Source organism: Lycorma delicatula, chromosome 8 (assembly GCF_047948215.1).
Source record: "Lycorma delicatula isolate Av1 chromosome 8, ASM4794821v1, whole genome shotgun sequence".
NCBI classification, from domain to species: Eukaryota; Metazoa; Arthropoda; class Insecta; order Hemiptera; family Fulgoridae; genus Lycorma; species Lycorma delicatula.
This window is the reverse complement of record NC_134462.1, coordinates 96,760,794-96,774,280: the sequence shown is the minus strand read 5'-3', so window position 1 is coordinate 96,774,280 and position 13,487 is coordinate 96,760,794. Positions and strand designations below refer to the sequence as shown.

The following is a 13,487-nucleotide window of genomic DNA, read 5'->3' as shown; positions in this document are numbered from 1 at the left end:
CGCAGTCGAATATTTGTGTAATGGTGTCTGTAGCTTGCCAATAGATAGCGGGTACACAGTGCACATGTGAGGAATGCCAACCACAGCATAGCAGCGGTGGAATTACAAAACCGTACTTTAAAAATATGCCTCGTAATTTAAACATTAGGAAAACATTTTTGAAAGTATATGTTTGGAGTGTAGCTTTATATGGAAGTGAATTTTGGATGATCGGAGTAGCTGAGAAGAAAAGATTAGAATCTTTTGAAATATGGTGCTACAGGAGAATGTTAAAAAACAGGTGGGTAGATAAAGTGACAAATAAAGTGGTGTTGCAGCAAATTGATGAAGAAAGAAGCCTTTGGAAAAATATAATTACAAGAACAGACAGACTTACAAGCTACATGTTAAGGCATCCTGGAATAATCGCTTTAATATTGGAGGGACATGTAGATGGGAAAAATTGTGCAGGCAGGCAACGTTTGGAATATGTAAACAAATTATTAGGGATGTAGGATGTATGGGGTATACCGAAGTGAAATGACTAGCACTAGATAGGGAATCTTGGAGAGCTGCATCAAACCAGTCAAATGACTGAAGAAAAAAAAAGCAATTTCTTTATGATTTTATATTATGGAGTAGACACAATTTTTTTATGAGAAGAAAGTGGGTAGACTGAGCATGGCTAAAGAGATTTAGTGATGTTATACTGCTCTGTTGTTTCACTTTAAGCCAATATTTTGTTTTTGAAACATTTTACAGCTCATATCTTTCGCATATCTTGAGATATGCACTTTTGCAGCTACATCCAGTATTCTTTGCCAATTTTTCCATATTGGGCCACAGCTGTTGAAATTAAGGATTTACAACATCAAAGAACCAAGCTTGTTGTCTTTCTTCAAACTAACTGTTAAATATTTACTAACCATATATATCTTTACAGAATCAACTCTTTGGAATTAACTGTTTTGTTATAATTGTAGTTATGTTAATGAGGTCGTCTTCTGATTTGGCCCAGTAAATTTCTGCCTGTTTAACCTTCCTTAACTCTTTTTGTTTTTGCCTTAAAATTAAGGCAAAAATAAAATTTTCTTTAACTTTTATGTATAAAGGAACTTATCAAATATGTAAAGTAGTGAAATAAGATTAAAGTTTAAATCAATTAGACCTTAACAAAATACAAATATGCAACACATCGATCTCTAGTAAAATTAGCTAATTTTAATGAATGATTGTTTATATTACAATCATTAATATAAAAGTATTACATTAAAAAACTACTCATCTTTATACAAATATATGCTGAATTTTATAAGAATATGTTGAGATTATAATTTAACTGTTAGATTTCATTGGCAGTGTATAAGGACATTGTTTATTGTTTTAACTACTATTGTATATTCAGAAATTATTTAACACTAATAATGTATATTAAGCTAGATTCTAGACGAATCATGATTACAAAAACCCTTTTAGCTTGAGGTGCATATCACTCACTGGTCAGGACCAGGCTTACCAAAGGCTGGTCGTAACCAAAGGTATTATCTATTCATGAACCCATCCTGTTGAAGTTTTAATTTTTTGATTTATTAATTTTCAAGGTTTCATATGTTGTCGTTGATGAAATGCATCAAGATCATCCTGAGTTATTAAAAGATCAACACTGGGATGATGTATTTCCAGCAGAATTACCTTATACTGAAGCGACTAAACAATTTCAGACACAACCTTTTATGGGTTCAACACATAATGTTGAAGTACCAGAAGGAAAATCTAATTTTGTACCTCTTGATACATTACCTGAAAGCAGAAATATAAACGCTGAAAACACAAAAGACATAATTGCATGTAGCGTAAGTGATTTCAGTGTTATTATACTGTTGATTTTAATTATAAGTTCATATTATTTCTTTACTTAGTCCTATTTTATTTTACTTATTTTAGCAATTACCCCCCCTCCTTATTTAGGATACCCCTACAACCAATTACAGTTTCTTAAAGATGAATATTTTAGTGTGTGAAAAATGCCAAGTGTGACTGAGTTTCAAACCCAGAACCTTCAAAATGAATGAAAGAAGTGTGCTACCACCCTAACACAAAGGTCTGAAGTAGTAGCTCACTTAATATCTAATATCTGCTCGCTTAAAAATTCCAGTCATATGAAATCTACCTGTTTTCTATTTATAAGTCCAGATCATAAATGTGATAGGATGAGTATTAAAACAGAATAAATGATAAAAGTAAAGAGAACGGATGAATCTGTATAACACCTAAAAATATTAAGTTGTTAGGCAAAAATACAAGTTTAATTATGAAAACAAGTTATTAATTCTGTAAACTTATCAGTATACTTAGATGTTTCTCTAGAGTCACGCAATTGCCTTTGGTGTATCTATATAAAAATTAAAAGTTGGATTTAGTTTAGTTCTGTTGTTTTAATGGCATTAGCTGATGTTTTAGCCAGCTGTTTTTTTTTAGTTAGCCAAAACCATATTAAGAATGCAGTTTAAAGGTTTATTTGACTTGAATTGTGTTTGTTAATTTGGTATATTGTTGTGTTTTAATGTATCTTCCTAATTAAAGAAAAACCACCAGCAGTAACAGCAGCACTGAAGTCACAAAGAAGGTGCTTTAATCACTGAAGGTGATTTTAAAGATTACTGAAGTTTTTACTTTTCTGAATGTATAGTTATTGTATAGCTGTACAGTATACTATATAAAGGAAAATATGCTAATTAGATCAGATTATTTTCATGGTTTTTTTTTATATTTTCATGACTCTCTCAAACCAAAAATCAATTTTAGCATTTACAAATTTCACAAGGATGTGTATACTATGAACATGTATGTTTGTCTGCTTTTTTACTTGAATATCTTCAGACTGAGTGGACCGATTGGGAAAACTTGGCTAGGTGAGTTTTGTATATGGGCCATTGTCATAATTTAATTTTGGTCACAATTGGTCTTGTGGGACAAGGAGAAACAGATCTTATGGATCCTGTAACTCAAAATTTTACTCCACAGGTAGGTAAATTTCCCGCATTATTTAATGACTCTTAGGTAGCTAAGATACTTCTTTAAAGTATTTAGTCTTATTCAGATGTTAAGGGGTGGATTAAAAAACTCTTTTTTACATTTCTAGACTCGCATTATTGTACTATTAAAAGTTTCCATTACGTTAGTATGTTGCTTAGGTTATATATTTGGAAGTGGATTTACCTCAAGTTCAATGATAGAGGATAATAAAACTCATTTTTTTTATTGTTTGTAACGTTCTTGACAAAGCTGGAAAAGTTATGCAACTCTTTGCTGGCTTTTTAAAAAATGTTTTACTATACAATTTGGTTTGGTGTGATATTACAAAAGGTATCAATTTCAAAATATAAAAAAAATATTTTTTTTTTCTTTAGTGTATTTTTTAGTCTGTTTTTTATTTATTTTATTTCACGTTTTTTGGTTTTATTTTTTTATTTGTAATAGGATAGACTGACAGAAATATTGTCCATAAAGCTCTTCATAAGGAATGAAAAGGCAAGAAAGAAACTTGTATTTTTAAAGAAAATAAAAAAAAAGAAATTCAAAGAAACTCTACTTAAAAACTGCTACCAAGAATCCTCTAAGGCTTATTCTTGATATTTTCTGTTCTGGAATGTGGAAAATTTTTTTCCACATAAGTTTCAGAATATATGTATGTCTTGAGTTTTTGTATGAAATACTTTGGGTAACAGAATGACATCAGGTTGTCAAACGTACAAAAAGTCTTCAAAAAGATATGTAGACAATTTAATTTTTGTTTATAAAATTTTCTACGTAGCTTTTTGGAAAGAACTTAAAAAAAACCACTGCTAGAGAAGCTTCCTTTACGAAATGCAAAAAAAAAAAATCATCAAAATCTGCCCGTTTGGTGAAGGGTAAGGCTTGAACAAGAGTCATTAGAGAATCTCTTCTGATTAATATTTATGAAAGAAATTACAGAGAAAAGATATGTTCTAGTTGTAATGAGAGGATGAATTTGAATATTAGATCGTGGATAACGGTGTTCTTTGGTGGTTGGGTTTCAATTAACCACACATCTCATGAATGGTCGAACTGAGACTGTACAAGACTACATTTCATTTACACTCATACATATCATTCTCATTCATCCTCTGAAATATTATCTGAATGGTAATTACTGGAAGCTAAACAGGAAAAAGAAAGAAAGTCATGAAAGAGGTGATTCCCTTTGGTGTAATGTATTTGTGAATGACATCAAACAACCACCTCATAATACATTGGCCTTCAGTCATACAATACAAAAAATATGCAGAAATATTCTGTTAGATTTTTTTTTAAACAAGTGGGAAGAGGTCTTGGGTTGTTTTGACACTGTCAGTTATGACTGAGGATGAGTATGTTCCTTTAGGAAGCCTGTGCTTGTTCTTCATTGGCTATTTAATTTTCAACAAATTGTGACAGCACATGTTTGAGGTGAGCAATTCAAAATCATAGGATGGATACCCACTGCTTGGAGAAGACCTTGAAACTACAGGAGTAGTTTAATTTATCTTGTGCTGTGTTTTTCTATGGATATATTCTTTTTCACCATTAATCCTTTATGTTATCGCTAATCCCTTCCTCCCCATTTTGGGTTCTACAGGTGTAAGCCAGACTCTGGTCAATGCCGAGGTGACTAGGACCTACAGAGCCAGTACATTCTTTGTGTTATCTGTTGAAAGGGCAGCTCCTATTTACCAACTCTAAAACTGTTTTCCTTCCTAATCTCAGTGATGTACTCAGTGATGACTGGAAGTACTTAACAGGTTAAGCCAGGCTTCCTAATCCCTACTGAAATATAATAATTATAATTTGCTTCTGAATTTACTGTGGTGCAGTGTAATTCTTATTTTGGTACATATTCCAAATAGTCTGTTTACACTACAATCATACATCAGAAGAATAATTGGATGTATCCCCTGAGTTTAGAATGTTTTAAATTATTAAGTATTTTATTATTACTGTCATTCATAACGATGTTCTGTTCCTGTTCATAACATCAGGAGTGATAATAATTAAAATTTTAAACTTATTATCTAAAATTTAAACTAGATTTTTTAATAAGTAATTTTTAAAACTTATTTCAAAATGCTTTGTCATCTTTGTGACCTTCCTCAGTAACTGGTGCTCCTGTTTCACACTGGTTCTTAATTGATGTTACTTTGGCTTTTTGTGATTTAGGTAGAGATGTATTGAAAATGTGGTCAAAAAGTGTGTTTGATTTGAACTATTTTGTTCATTTAGTGTATTTTTTTTTGTGTGCTTGTATGTTTATATGTTTTTAAAAATATTGACATATAGTTATCAAGAAGGAAGGTTGATGTAGCAGATCTGTTGATTTTCTAACCTTTTATACTGTTACTTACATTATATTTAGCTGCTATGTTTCATTTAAATAAATACTGTTATTTCATTATTCATAGTTTATTGCAAAAAGAAGTAGTTACTTTTAAATTTGTTAAGTGTGGCTGTGGTCTCATGTTTCATGGATCCTGTATTAAAATTACTAAAGATAATGTTAAATTACCTAAAGCAAGAGAATAATAGACTTGGGAGGTGTGAAGGTTCTACAGCTTGAAGAAAAAATATGGCACCAGAAGCAGGTAAGAATAAAGGGGAGAGTGTATAGCTAAGATTCTGAATGATATAAGAGCTGATAATAAAATGGAGAAGATTTGGGTAATTTAATTAACTATTGTCATGAAACTATGAAAGATGTTTTAAAAAATGGAGACAATTACGGTAAAGGAATACTGTGAAAATATTGAAGCATATGAAATTAAATCTCTTAGAATCAAAAATAAAGAATTATGAGTAGAAAAACTTTTCTGGAAGCAGATTAGTATTCAAGGTGAAATTGTTTAGAACTTGGATTTTGTATTCTCTGACTAAAGATATTAAGACTATAAATTGTATCTGTAGTGGAAGCTATGAATAGTAAAGGTATTATAGATCCATCATTTGAAAAAAACAAGCTGATTAAAGCAAATTTCTGATTACAGCATTATAACATTTTTAAAAAGAAGTATTAAAAGACAAAAGAGTGAAGATGGACTTTTCAATGCTCATTTATTTCTAAGAGCACTTATGGTGTACTTAGAAATATATGACTGATATTTTCTGTCTGTTTTTATTCATCTGTTAATCAAGAATTTTCTGTCAAAATTAATTTTAATAATCTAAAAAAATATTTAAAAACTTTAAACTGGGAGCAAGCATATAATAGCAAAAATGTAAATGATGTTTTCTGTTAATTTTGGTAAAAAATTTTCATATCGATGAATGTATTAAACTTCATAAGTTTAATAACAATAAGAAAAACTTTGGATTGCTTCTGATAGCTTAATATAGGTAGGAAAAACAATAGAATAAAATTATATAACATAAAGCTACTTTAAGCAGACTGTAATGAAAAATTAAAATTGATTACATTAGCCATAGGAATACGAGTAGTAGACAAGTTGTAGAAATAGTTGGATAAATTTCAGAAATGCAAAAAATTAATATACAGTAAGCTGTTGATAATTCGACACATATTGGACAGTCCTGGTGTCAGATTACTGGAATTACCTTTTTCTTTTCTTTTTCCTGTTTAGCCTCCGGTAATTACCTTTCAGATAATACTTCAGAGGATACTGGAATTACCCTAATTTCAGTAGAATAAGCAACAGAAAACGTTATGTACTTTCATATGCATTTATTGATTTAAATAACTAATGTAATTTGATGAAGAAAGTAACAATAATACAACTACTTAACAGAAAAATACTGGTCAGTAATTATTTGTGTTTTTGCTTTAATAAATTATTTTCTCGCAAACATTACACTGTTAAAATATCAGCAGCTGCCCTTTTCATTTTCTTCAGCCCACTTGATATACACATTAAATGCACTCAAAGCACTTTCTTGACCTATGATAATAATTGATGGCAAAGGTGTCACATTTTCACAGTCATCATCTTTGTCCTGATCCAGCACATCTTCAATTATCATCCAGCTGGTCATCAATTGATAATTTTCATCTTCAATTCCGGTCAGCCATTCATTTACATCATCTTGTGTTAGTCCTTCTAAGTTGTCCTGACCGCAAAGTTGGGCTAGCAACTCCTTAATGTCATTTATTTCAGTATCAGGACTGAAATCACTACTTTCAGATTTGGTTTGCTTGGCATTTCTCCTGCCACCACCCCATTTCATCACCCTAGCATAAAACCGAATGTCTGTGCCTCAAACGGCTACTGATCCTCAAAAGTTGTGTCCTAACTAGCTCCTAGAGATAACCTAAAAGCGTAAATGGAATAAGTGTGGCACCATACTCTACTTGCTTGCATGTCCCACCGCCCACCTGTCATATATCACTAAAATGAGATATAGTAAGTGCACCCATCAACTACTAAAACATATATGACTATCAATAATTAAATTTATCTCGTCAAAGACAGCAATTTGCTGCCATGCCTAAGCCGCTGAGTGCCAGCAAGTACCTGTCCACCATTAAAGCAATTGGAGCCTTAATCTGGCTGGTAGCCAGCCATATCTCTTGGTTAGCATTCTACAGTAGTGCGGTAGGAGTCTTTTCCCTTAAGCAAACTACTGATGTCGGTTGAACAAAGCAACCGCATCAAGGAATTCCCACACGGTTCGACAAAGTGGCTCTCGTCGCATTGACTCGCTACTTGTGAGTGGCCAATTTTCCCCTTGACCTCTAAGTTTCAAGGTGGCCTGAGTTCTGGCCTCCCCTCCCAAGAGCTGGGCAGTCAAACATCATGTTTTCGTTTGACTGGACCTCCCTGCAGACGTGCAGCTCATCAGCTGCCAGGTGGAACTGAAACAAATATTGGTTTAAATTTACATGGTTGGAGAGCACTTTGGCTCCTGTTGCTCCTTAAAAATGAAAGTGAGGCATACCATCCCCCCAAATCCTGTATAAACTTATACAAGGATCTTCTTTTAGTCATGGTATGCCATTCTTGCTACCATGCTTCCATCACGAGGTTGTAAAGCCTCCTCTTCAGGCAGGAGACTGGCAACTGTTCAAAATTTAGAACTGGTGCATTGAGATCACCATTCCACTCTGGTACAGACCTGGCTCAAAACTGTGTCACAAATACTTCGGCCTCCCTTCCTCTAAACAATTTCTACATGGCCACCTGAACTTACCACTAAATCGATTGGGAGAGCCTTTCCCAATACAGTGGTAGCCTCTTAGGAGGTTGTTTTAAAAACACCAATGCATATGATTAAGGCTCTGCGTTGGGCACTCCTTAAATTTTGAATAAGTGCTTGATTTGTTTCCAACCTATGAGTCCAAACGGATGTCAGTAAGAGGTCATACTTTTGAAGACAACTCAGTACACAATGTACAAATGACGGCCCGACAGCCTGTAATCCTTTCGAGCAATCCTTCTAAGCTTCACTACTTTCAGATGTTGTGTTTGTACATTTTCCCCTGGTTTTTTGTGTTTTTCGTATAAGTGTAACAGAGGATGAGTTGGCCACAAATCTTTTCAAAAGTACACTATTGTTTTGGCAGGAATCTTTTCCCATGTTGTGCGAGATCAAACATGATGTCTTTAAAATTTATTTCCTTTAACCCTCTGTCAGATGATTGTATCTGATAATGGTCTGCACCATTTTCCTTTGTAGTTTCTAATTGAGTTTGTAATTGAGAGAAGCCTCCCCCTCCCAATACCTTTTTAACCTATCTTATTTTACATATTAGTCCAGTCTTAGACCTTTATTTTTTTTTTTTTTAATCTCCAGTACAACTGTATTGATTCAGAGGATGAGTTGGATGGCTTTGCCATTCCTGACCGGGATTTGAACCTGGGACCTGCAGATGAAAGGTCGAGACACAGAGGCTGACCTAGATCTTAAGTTGAGTGCATGTGTCTTTCAGTGAAGATTTTGTATCTACCAGATACATTGCGCCCATTCTTGTTACAGTTTTTATCACATTTTAAATATCGTGTTTTTTTAAATATACAGTAAAGAAAACATTTTTTTATGTTGTAAATTGCAAATATATATGTTATAGACATTTTATTTTTTTTGTTATCTAAAACATTGTTTTTGTTTAATGTATGTTAAAAAGCTGATTATTTTTTTTGTATTATGGATTTAGACCATTTGAAAGCTACTAATGCGCACACTATGCAGAGATTATTCAACTTTTACTGCTGGAAGATGATAAAATCTCTAATGAAAGTTTGGATGAATCTTCAGGTAGTGAAAATGAAGATGTCATTGAAGAGCAGGAAAGTGATTCAGACATGTGTCAGGATGATACTGATGAAGAAATTGAAAACAACAATGATTCTTATCTGGGAAAAGATAAAATTACTAAATAGAAAAAAATAAGGTCTACTCAGAACAGACAAACCAGAGCACAAAATCTAATTAGGCACTTACCTGGCATTGTTGAAGAAGCTAAAAATACAGTCACCTTTTGAGTCTTGGAATTTCTTAATAACTAATGAAATTTAGAAGAGATTTTGCAATCATTATGATGTTATAAGACCAAACTTCGCTTGTGAAAAAGCTACAAAAAATGTTACTTTAATTGAACTAAAAGGATTTATTGAACTTGTTGATCGGGCAGGGACACTAAGGAGTAATCGACAAAGTCTAGAAGAATTATGGAGTAGTGATGGTGTTGAAATTTTTTATTTAAAAATGAATTTGAAATGTTTAAATTTATCATTAGATGCATTATGCTTGATGATAAATCCACACATGAAATACAAGTTCAGTGCGATTGGTTAGCACCAGTTAGAAGAATATTCAACCAATTTGTTCCAATTGTCAGAAATGCTACTCACTTGGTGAACATGTGACCATAGAAGAAAAAATTGAGAGCTTTTGTGGAAACTTTGCTGGTAAACAATACATTCCATCAAAACCAGCTAAATTTGTTGTTAAAATATATGCCTTAGTAGATGCAAAAATCTGCTAGACATATAACATGGAAATATATCCAGGGAAGCAGCCAGATAGATCTTATTGTGTCAGTAATAAACCAACTGATGTTGCAAGAAGGTTAGTGAAACCAATACACAAAAGTGGCTGAAATATAACAGCAGGTTGTCAGACATAAAACTTGTGGAAGAACTCAAGAAAGAAAATCTTTCTTCTGTTGGGACTTTAAAAAAAAATAACACATTCCTTTGGATTCAAAAATTTTTAAATTAGACCACTAAACTCAAGCATGTTTGGTTTTCATAAGGATTCAACCATTGTGTCTTAAGTTCCTAAAAAAGGAAAAAAATATGTTGTTTCAAGCCTATACTTTGACGATTCTATTGATGAAAATACTGGCAAGCAGTATAAGCTCAAATGGTAACATTTTATGATATTTTATCGGGTATAGATATAGTTGATGTGTTCCACCTATAATGTTGCAAGAAACACTCATCGTTGGCCAATGGTAGTATTTTATTCAATGCTGAATTTACCTGGTATAAACAGTCAAATAATAACAAGCACAATATTTCTTTAAAAAAACTTTCATAAGAATTGATTTCTGAACAACTGAAAATTAGAAGTTGTAAGACAACAGGAATTCCTAAACTTCTTCAGCAAAGTTTGTGAAAGCTCTGTCTACCCACAGTACTCATAGATCATGAAGAAGCAGCTGGACCATCTACAGCAAACAAAAGGAAATGCTGTACACCATGTGGAGTTCACTACAAAAAGTCTTGTGTAACTAAATATACCTGCATAAACTGTATCGACTATTTTTGTTAGAACATGCAGTAATGATATGTGAGGAGTGTAACTTGAAATAAAAAATCAATCAGTGATGCAGAGGATGATTAAAACAATTGTTCTTGGTTTTAAGAAATTGTATAATTTAGATTTAGTACTTCTAAAATGTATTATTTTGTATTCTGTCACCATAAAATATAATAAAAGTACTTTTGAAAATAAAGAGCAACAAAAAAATTATATATATTTTAATATTATATATAATAATAATTATTATATTATTATATACATAAAGATTTAAAAATATACAAATAATATCATATTTAGACCATATATGAATTAAGTATCTTTCAGGTACAATGCGCCTGTTCGTGTTAGTTAACCTTATGGAGGATTAAACATTTTAAAATAGCTGTATTTTCCAATTTACTCATTTGCTCATTTCCAATTTGTTTTAACCACCTGAATTACATTTTGATCCATCCGTTGAATGATAGCCCCGTAACATTTGGCGGGAGAAATAAGATGTGGCTAAAACCATCTTTATTTTCCAAGTCTTCGTCGTCTGGGTATCCCGTACAGTTCTCTGAAAGTAATAATCCCTTTTCTGATAACTGTTTGTTAAAGGAATCTTTTTTCTGAAGATATGAATTGCTTCTTAAACTATTCAAACAATACTTCCCTTTATTTTTGTATTTTTCAGGAAGTCTTATGTTTTTAAAAGCCCTTGGATTTTTGAACTTAACTATAATAAGCAATTCAAGTTTATGGGTACCACTCACATGTGAACAAGGCATAAATAGTGCTTCTTGAATTTGTGGAACTACCTGTCACTTGAACAGAAATCTTCTTTCTTCATTTCTTTATAGAAAAGCTTAGCTTTTTCTTTGATGATTTCACCAGAAAGAGGAGTATGTTTGGAACATTCCTCGATAAACCAAGCATAAAGTGTATCATCTATTAATGGGAACATATCAGTTTTTAATGTTTTCCAATCACTTTTACCTCTGACATTATCTTTTACAAATTATTCTATTTTTAACTGATTTTTTGCAAGTCAGAAATTGTTGCACGTCCAATTCCATATGGTGAAACAACATCACCAATTTTTTCTCCTTTGTCAACTCTTTTAAGAATTTTGAAATAAACTTATGCTGTGCTTATGTTTCTGTGGTTTCAACATTATCAAAACTAAAAGCAACAAAGTTCAGATACTGTTTAAAATATGGAAAACTGGGACACTTTAAAGATAAGGAAAACTAGATGTTAAAACGAATACGACAACTAAACACAGCACATGATCATGCAATACTGAGACACATAGTAAGATACTATAAGAAATTTAATGCTGTCTGTAGACCCTGGTGCTGTGTACAAGTCATCAGCCAGCAGGGCTACATGGTCAACTGCAGACACAGCTAACGATGTTGTCGGCGACGAACAGAAGTATTGTACTTTAATTTATTAGAATATTCCATGTAACCACGACCTACTCACTTAAAACATCATATTCACCACATGGTGTGGTGTCTGTCACACCACATGATGTGGCAATTACATGAATTGTCTCCAGGTTCCATGAAATCAATCAAAATAGCACATGTTTTTCATTCTAGAATACAGTTACTTTCATTCAAAACTGGGCTTTTTTGAATTTTTTCAGTTTAGGTGAACCGGAATGATAATATTGCATGGATTTTTTTTGTCTCAGATCAGCATTGAAATAAGAAATCCATATTTCTTCACCAGTGATGATATAGAAAAAAGAATTTGCCTCCCTTGTGGTTAAAGCGGTCAAGAAAAGCATGTGCAGATGTCATTCTGTGATTTTTATGAGCATTAGTCAATATTTTTGACATCCAGTGTGCACACAGTTTACGATTAGTCTAGAGTGTCCATCATGATTCTCAACAATATTGTCTTTGAAATTTGTGAAAATTCTATAGAAACATTGCCAATCATAAAACAACGGTTTTCTCTCATTTTTATGCATTCTTACGTTCAATGAGATAGTCACCAGACACACTAGGCCTGCTACTTCCTTGTTCATCCTAAACATTTGATGAACGGTCTTCCTTAACTCATAATCCCATTGTCTCACTTTCCTCCACTCATTGCATTAGGCCCACATGTTTCACACAATTGATGATGAATTTCAGCAGCATTATGTCTTCTTGCATTTAAAAACCTAATCGCTGATCGAACTTCACAACTGGTGGATTTGTTATTATCGCACTCATTTTAACATTGATCCACAAAGGCAAACAACAATGAGCTGATGGTAATGAGGTGGTTACATGCCCAACAGACCACTTTAAGCTTCTGTGCATGCATGAACCAATCAGTTCTGCCAATTGCTATTTATAACTCATTGGTCTTTAATTTTGAACCGTACCTCTTGAAGTTTTATTTCTTGAGAGATTTGTGTCAGATTAATGTTGTCAAAATATTAAATTTTGTTATATTGAGAATAGAATATATTGAGGGTTAATTTGTTGGAGTGGGGCTTTTAAAAATGGCATCAGTTGGTTGATAATTTTGCTAAACCATATATCGAGATCGATTGCAAAAAAAATTTAAATGGGCATGGTCAGTCAAAATATTTAAAAAACAATCTTATCATCCATCCTATCTGTGAGGCATTGGTATGTGTTTAAGAATTGGATAAATTTTAACTGAAAACAGGTATTATTATTATTATTAAGAATGACTGTTTAGTTATGGTGAGGTCTGTAAGAAAGGTAAAATTATGTAATGTTCCCTAA

At 32.5% G+C, this 13,487-nt stretch overlaps 1 protein-coding gene across 1 annotated transcript in view; it reads left to right on the top strand.

Moving 5' to 3' along the window:
• The window catches only part of LOC142329498 (bestrophin-2-like), a 46,631-nt gene that overhangs the window by 28,065 nt on the left and 5,079 nt on the right, over positions 1-13,487 (top strand). Inside the window, exon 8 of the mRNA XM_075374172.1 lies at positions 1,581-1,832. Within this exon, the coding sequence (XP_075230287.1) occupies positions 1,581-1,832 (252 nt within the window). The remainder of the gene's footprint in view (positions 1-1,580; positions 1,833-13,487) is intronic.